The following is an 8,225-nucleotide window of genomic DNA, read 5'->3' as shown; positions in this document are numbered from 1 at the left end:
TTTCAACATCAGATTCGCGAAAAATGTTTAGTTCGTACTCATGCATGAATATATGTATGTATGTATGTAATAAATACTTTATTGAAAAATCGTTTAAAACATAGTACAACTTCACGACAACGAGATTAATGACGACAAATATAATTTTTTAAAATTCGCGCAATAAACCATGTCGGAGGTTCCAATCGTTCACAGAATTATGCATTTGTATGTATACATTTATATGTTCTTCTTATATCAAAAACCACTATAACTTTTAGTAGTAGTCAGTGTAAAAGTATGTGTTTGGAATAAAGATATCAACCACTGCTTCCTTTTTCACATATGTACAGACATAAGTATATGATTCATTATTAGTAATTTATAATTACGATTTTGCAAGCCGTTTATATATACATACAAACATATGTATATACGTATAGTACAAATCGTCTTTGTGTGGGCACGTATATATAGGAGTGTATGTTCTTAAATGAGTCGTACAATGCCAAACCGATAACCCCAGAGTCATACTCTAGTCACGTCATAAAATCTAAGTATGTATGAATGCTCGTGTATGTATGCACCCATACCCCAGATGAAGACACGAAAACTGGGATGATTGTGGCGATCTCAACAAAACAGTTGCAATTTGATTTTCGACTGTATAACAACGCGTCTGCTCTCCGAAATGAAATGTTTAAAAAAGTATTCGTTGCAAATAATTTGTGTGATTTTGGCATGCGCACACACCTTCGCTACACCGTTAATAGAGGATCGTGCTAAAAAAATTCCCTTGAATCCAACGAAAACGGAAATCGATATAATGCGAACAGCAAAGACCAATTCAATATTAAACAATATGGATAGGAAAATTGATCCATGCGATGACTTCTACAAGTTTGCGTGCGGAAATTGGACCCGCCTCTACCCTGCTACTACAATCGATCACTTGACAACTGGTCTATTTGAAGAGTTGAGCCATTTACTTGACCGCAAAGTGGAAAAACTTTTAACAAATGATCCAAATTTCAATTACACCGACATCGACAATAAAGTAAAGGACTTCTTTGAGTCCTGTATGAATTTAGTTCAGAAGAAAGAAAACCTCAAACAAGACTTAATTCGCACTATCGCCCAGTTTGGGGAAATGCCTGCGCTCAGCGGTGCTAAATGGAATGCGGATAAATTCGACTGGGTTGAGACAGTTGCAAAAATTGCTCACAAATATGGCAAGGACATCATCATAGGCATGGATATAATGGCGGATTTTAAAGACAACAGCGTCAATATAATTTACATTGGCCAAGCGGAACTGCCCTTAGAAAGTCGTGTTATGTATTTGGATAATTCAACAGCTGTGTATAGAGATAGTTATAAAAATAAAATTCGTAAAGAGCTTGAGAAATTTTTAGGAATGGATACACATTTGGCTACGAAGACTGCAAATGAAATTGTGAATTTCGAGGTAAATTTAGCGTGGGGTTTAGTTGATGACACACTCGGTCAAAGTCTAGATGAGTTATCAAAACTCACAACCATTGAAGACTTGCAAACCAAATACGGCAAAGTAATAGACATGAAAAAGCTGATGAACATAACATTGGGAGAAATAGTTCAAGACAAAGTGTATGAGTATGCTGGATCATATCAGGAGAACTTGTTGAAAATTATTCCTTTGACACCAAAAGCAACACTAGCTAATTATATTTTCTATACATTCCTCAACGATTACATGCTGGATATCGATAAGTCGCCAAAGAACCAAAAGAAAACCTGCATTGAGAAGACCAAATCATATTTTGCTAAGAATGTGGATAATATGGTCTATCGTAGATATAGTACCGGTAAAACTGAGCAAGATGTGGAATATATGTGGAATAAACTGAAACAAACATTCAAAAATAAGTTACTCTCAGATGACCTCACCTGGATATCAGAACCGACTCGTCAATATGCACTTGAAAAACTCGATGCCCTTCGAATGGAAATCAATTCATACTCAGATCATGATTTTACCGAAGAATTTGGTTCATTGGTCACTAATAAATACGATTATCTAGGAAATGTGTTTGCTTTATTAGAGTTAGATACTAAAAGATCTATCGCAAAATTACATGAAGAGCCAAAACCTATAGAAGCTGGCGAAATACTATCCTACACGCCTGCTAATATCCTAATTGAAAATGTCATCAAAGTACCGGTTTCGATTCTGCAGCCGTATATTATGTGGGGTGACTACTATCCAACAGCAGTGAAATTCGGTACTTTAGGCGCGCTGGTAGGGCACGAACTTATACATGCCTTCGACGATACCGGACGGCGCTTCGACAAGGACGGTAATAGTCGTGACTGGTGGGACGAGAAATCCACAGAGATTTTTCTTAATCGCACTGAGTGCTTCAGCAATCAATATAGTCAGTACGAGTATGGTGGACGTAAACTACCGAAGAGCGTATCGCAATCAGAAAATATTGCAGACAATGGTGGTATGCGATTGGCATACGATGCGTATCTGCGTTGGTATGAAGATGCAGAACGTGCTGGGGATGACGTTGTGATGGAAACCCTACCAAAATTCCCCTACAACTATAAACAATTGTTCTTTATTAGCTTCGCACAAATTTGGTGCAATGATGTCCATCCCCAAGTCAAACAACTCCAAACATCAACCGACCAGCATGTCCCAGGCGAGTTTAGAGTAATCGGACCTCTCTCGAACTATGGAAAGTTCGTGAAAGAATTTAACTGCAAAGAGAACAAACAAATGAACCGCCCCAATAAGTGTGAAATATATTAAACTAAAAATTCTTACTAGGCTTATGTACATATATATATATATATATATAGTACCAACATATGTCTCTCATTATCAGTAATTTAGCAGAAATCCATAAACATTTGTATACATACATATGTGTATACGTATATATGTGTATATATACATATGTATATACATAAGTTTATTTAATTTCATTGTGAAACAAAACTTAGCATATGCATATAAGCACAATCAATTCGGAGCGGTTAAGTCGAAAATTCTTGTGTATAATATTACAAAGCAACGTATTTTAAACAAAAGAAGAAGGATGCGATTATATTAACAGATTTATTAATAATTTATAGAAATGCTTGGCTGAAGTACTTCCTTTCGATGTTATCATACAAATTGAAGGTCTGAAAAGTGTTAAGGTAGCTGTCCAGAGCGTTGTAAGAACCTCTTTCATCTTAATTTAAGAAACTAGCTAATTCGAATCTCAAATCAAAAAATTTAAATGATAAATTGAGTTCAAAATAATTTAGTATTTTCTAAACGGTGTTCTGCATTTATAACTCGTTTACACAACTTTGTTTTATTCGAAGTTTTGTAAGTTTTAAACCTTCAGAAGAGTAATTAGGTTAAATAGCAATAACTAGTTGAACTATTTCAGATTTATGACCACATATGGTTTTTCGCCGTAGTCTGCAAAGTGATTTTAGATCGGTTTACAATCTCCACCTAGTCTACATTCAAACGCTATGTGGTGTAAAAAACCAAATTTAAATTTTTGTTTTTGGAATGTATATAAACGAACATATATAGTGTCTCAATAAATCTAACAACAAACCTCCTTGTAAAGTTTATTTAGCATTGTATGTATGTATGGAATATAGGAATTTCACTTACCATGAGTGAGTATATTAACAGTTTCATTATGCCAGAAGAGCAAGCTCCATAGGCAGCCACGGAAGGTTGTCAGGGGTCGGTAACCGTTCAGCACATATGGATTGAACTGCAAATATTTTGGCATATCCTGCTATTTCTGTAGCTGTTTAGTAGAATTGAATGCGGGTGATTTCGTTGTTGCGCGCGACTTTAGCGATCGATGTGCTTTCCAAATTCGTACTAGGTGCTAACAAGTTCGTTGATGATGACAGCGATGATGGCGATGAGAGTGACAACCGCGGTGTCGATGGTGTTGTTTGTGTATATAATCCTAAATTTTCCTCGTTTGCAATGTGTAGTGGAAGCCCTCTAATAGGGAGTACATCTCGCTGTTCGACACGTTCGTTGCCATTTAAAGCTAATATATCTCCTGATGTCGAGAACGTAGCACCAGTGTCAATATTAATGCCATCGACGCAGCTTTCCACAACCAGTGTTCGTCGTCGAGTCATTTCTCGCTTAATACTAATTGGTGTTGCGATCACAGACGATATAGTCGAATTTGAACTTGAATTGCTGCTGGAACTTGAGCTAGAAATATTGGATTGCCCAGACGCCAACTTAAATTCTGTATTCGACGTGGTATTCGACATAGACTTTGCTGATATGACGACAGAGTTTTTCTCTATTGTCTTTGATGGCGACACTTGCGGTGAAGGAGACGGCGTAACAGACATACGTTGCTACCTAGATATTCAACCATATCGATTGTTGTAAAGTGCGAAGGTGATAATTCGCACGTATGTGCATGTGTAACGATGTACATGCACACATACTACCTACTTCTTGGTTATACCACATCATCTGCACATTAAGCATATTAAAGTAAGGTGGCTTTTAGTGTAGTCTTAATACTTGTAATTCATTACCACTTCTAAGTATTGTGTAAGCTTCTTTTTTGCACTTTGTAGAGAATTTTAATTCATACAAGTAAAACGTTTTGTGCAACAGCCTGTTTAGAAATTAATGAAATTGAGAGATTACTCACCTATGGATATGGATGGACATATGGATGGGTTTATACAGATATCTATGTATATTTTATAACATTTTATTTTAGTTTAGAACTTTTTTGAATATTCTTCACAGTTCGATCATTATTTACCCGCAATAATAAATTCGGTTGACTGCAACGAAATTGTGTTACGCAACAAACTTCCGTCACATTCGTAGTGGAGATTAATTCAAACCTGGTTTAAGCTTTTTTAAAAAAAAATTTATATGGAGTTGCCACGTGGCTCAAAATTTTAAATCAAATGTAATAAAAACAATATTTGTTCCTTATTGTAGGACGACACTGTCGGCTGTTTCAAGCTTAAAAAAATAGTATATAGTATTGCCAGGAAACTTAAAGTTTTAAGAAGAAAAAAATTTAAATCAAACAAATTTTTTTCTCAGATTGTAGGGCAACACTCTCGGATGTTTTAAGCCTAAAATATAAAAAAAAAATTATAGGCAACCCTATGGCTCTACGTGACTCAAAATTTTAAATGCAGAAAAAAAATCGAATATTTTTCTTAAGTAGATATGTTGTTATTCATATTTGTAGCTTATAATATTTTATTTAAAATTTTAAATATCAAGTTGTGAAGATTTAGCGCAGCCATATAATTAGAATATTTTTATTCAATAAACAAAGAAATATCGCAATATAACCATCGGACTAGAGGTTAAAAAAAATTAAGAAGGCTTGCCATCCGCTTTAAATCTTAATTTGTCTAAAATAAATCAACTATTACGACACAGGGTCATGCCATGCAGGCTTAAGGGGGCATTCTAGTCGGAGGACTGAATTTTTTTTTGTTTTTAGGAAATTGAAAACATTGGTCTACAGTGATTTTGTTCTCTAGATATAAGATCAAATTTGGATATATTTTTACCTTCAATTTATGAAAATATCAATGTTTTTGTAAAATTTGCTTTTGTTTATTTTTAAATACTTATTTTCATTTTACATCTTAAAAATTTTATATCAGTTTTGTTTCAAAAAAAAAAAACAGATACATCAAAGTAGACAGAGAGAAAATCGTCGAAAACCTATGTCATACTTTAATCAAACTTCTTTAATGGTAATAATTTTCCAGTTGACAATTTCTTTTTAAGGACCAGCAGTAATCTGCCATCATATGACGATTCCATCAACTCTGATACATTTCTACCATCACTTTTAGATCCTGATGGAACCGCTCTCTCTATTCCTTATTATAATTATTCCCATAATTATCCGAAAAATTCATTTAGACAATAGTCTAACTTAATACTCATATTAGCTACTAGAGTCTAAAAATTTGTCAGCGTAATTTGCTAAATTCTTTCGTTATTTGATGCAATATTGGTATCTATAAAATTTTCGACTACTAACACAAAACTTTTTCAAGCTTCAATTTCCAGAACAGTCATAACATTGATAAAATCTATATTTTTCATTCTAATTGTTTGTGGTTTCAATTATTTTTTGTTTTCTATTCAGCTTTCTCCGCTACTTCTGCTCTCATTTCATGACATTACATTAACACAAATTATGCAAAAAGTTTACTAAAGTATAGACTTACCTTTTTTAATTTATACCATATATCAATTATTTATGTATCTTTATTACCTTTTTCATTTGTACGAACTTTTTTCGAATATTTCTTGCTTGAGAATTTGAAAATTGTCAATACATACCTAAACAGGAGAGTTATATAAATTAAAAAGTAAACTTACCTTTTAGCTTAAGCCCAAGTGAAATTTTTGTTACAAATATATTTATTTATATATTTTTTTTAATTTTTTATTAGTTGTTTTATTTTTTACAAAATGCATAGATTTTCATTTGTTGCTTTTTTTTGTTTTTGCTGCCTTTTAATTTGAAGTTCGTATATCTATTTATATTGTATATACTCAGATTCGTAGTTGTTTTTATTATACTCGTTTACATTACAACGCGCGCTTACTTCTGAACGCCTTAGAATAATTAAATATAATTACATTATATATATTATTTATTTGCTTATTAAATTACAGTTATCTACAAAACAGTTGGCGTACTAAGTACTATCTGTATATATATTGTATATACTAAATATGTTTTTATTTTTTATTTGAAACGTCGATCAGTTATGCTACATACAACTCTGTTCAAAGTGTTTTAGGAAAGTTGGAACAAAACAAAATTAAAATAAAAAATGCTTAATAAAAAAAATCAAAAAATAAACAAAAATATTATATAAAAAAAAAAATTTTTTTTAATTAAAAATTTAAATAGAACAAAAAGTCAAAAATAATAACAAAACAAAAATTATTAAAAAAAATATATAAAATAATAAGATAAAAAAAACAAATAATGAAAAAAAATAAAATAAAAAAATACAAAAACTAAAAATAAATGTAATAAAGAAATTGAATTAAGAAAAGGAAATGAAATGATCTTTCAGAGAGAAAAAAGGGAAGACACCAGGAGGATTACACAAAGGTTCTAAAATCCCAACTGGATTAGCAAAAGTGAAGCAGGGAATTTTTCAACGTATAAAGCAGGATAATGTTATTAGATTTGGAACTACATAGTCTTATATTGCTGATAAAAACAGCGAAGAAGGTTATCAAACTACTGAAGTTGAGGAGCCATTATTAAATGTAATTTACTTCTAGTAGTATTAATAAGAATTTTATAACACAATTCATAATTAACATTTCCTCTTTTATATACATGTTTATGAACCGTTATTGTATAGAACTTTTTCATGAACTTTTTGAACAGCGTGTATACTGAACTTTTACGCAAAATCCCTATAGGCGGCTAAAGTAAGCGGGTGCATACCACTTACTTTGTGTCACCTTTTGCAAAACACATTAGCACGAGAAAGCACAGTGGGCTTCATTTTCATAAGTTAACGAGTATATACATTATAAGGTGAGGGTCACATTAGTTTCAAGTTAGCTATAATTTAGGTATTACATATATAGAGCTTTTCCCATATATCATTTGTATAATTGTACGTTAAGTGGAGTAAAATTATTATCACGTTGTTTTTAAAAATTTTTTTTTTCAATATATATTCGATATTATTTATAATTTGCATTAAATTTTATAAAAATTGGATTAAATTTTAGGGAACACGAAATTTTCAAAAAATATAGCGAAAAATTAGTACTATTTATATGTATAGTTTTTGGAGGTTAGGAATTTTTTTTAGGATTTTCATAAAGCAAATGCTATTTGAACGCGTTTATGTTTGGGTTTTTGTTTTATTTTTATTATTCTTTTGAAGTAAATTAATCTTAACAACTAACAAGTTGTTCACATTGCGCCTATACAAGGATAAAGCTAAACTATTTAGATATTTAAGTTGATTTTTAACTCTATTTTTATATAGTATATATATATATATTTATATGTATATTATTTTATATATAAGCTTACATACATAGTACATAGTTATAGCTATTGTGTATACGACAGTAGTATTGTTGTTTTTATTGTTCATTTATTGCGTATAGAGTTTATTTGAAATACCATCTTCTTGTTGTTATTTGAAATTTTCTCAATTTTTTTTCTCTA

The 8,225-nt window shown here is 31.6% G+C and overlaps 1 protein-coding gene across 1 annotated transcript; it reads left to right on the top strand.

Annotated features, from left to right (window-relative positions):
* The first annotated feature begins 612 nt into the window (after window positions 1-612).
* Window positions 613-3,603, top strand: LOC106621588 (neprilysin-4). The gene has a single exon (XM_014240519.3). It carries the CDS (start codon window positions 671-673, stop codon window positions 2,777-2,779), a length of 2,109 nt encoding a protein of 702 aa, XP_014095994.3. The 5' UTR covers window positions 613-670; the 3' UTR covers window positions 2,780-3,603.
* Window positions 3,604-8,225: the final 4,622 nt, after the last annotated feature.

Source organism: Bactrocera oleae, chromosome 3 (assembly GCF_042242935.1).
Source record: "Bactrocera oleae isolate idBacOlea1 chromosome 3, idBacOlea1, whole genome shotgun sequence".
Taxonomy (NCBI): Eukaryota; Metazoa; Arthropoda; class Insecta; order Diptera; family Tephritidae; genus Bactrocera; species Bactrocera oleae.
The sequence above is the reverse complement of the archived record's forward strand: the minus strand, read 5'-3'. Positions and strand labels throughout refer to the sequence as shown.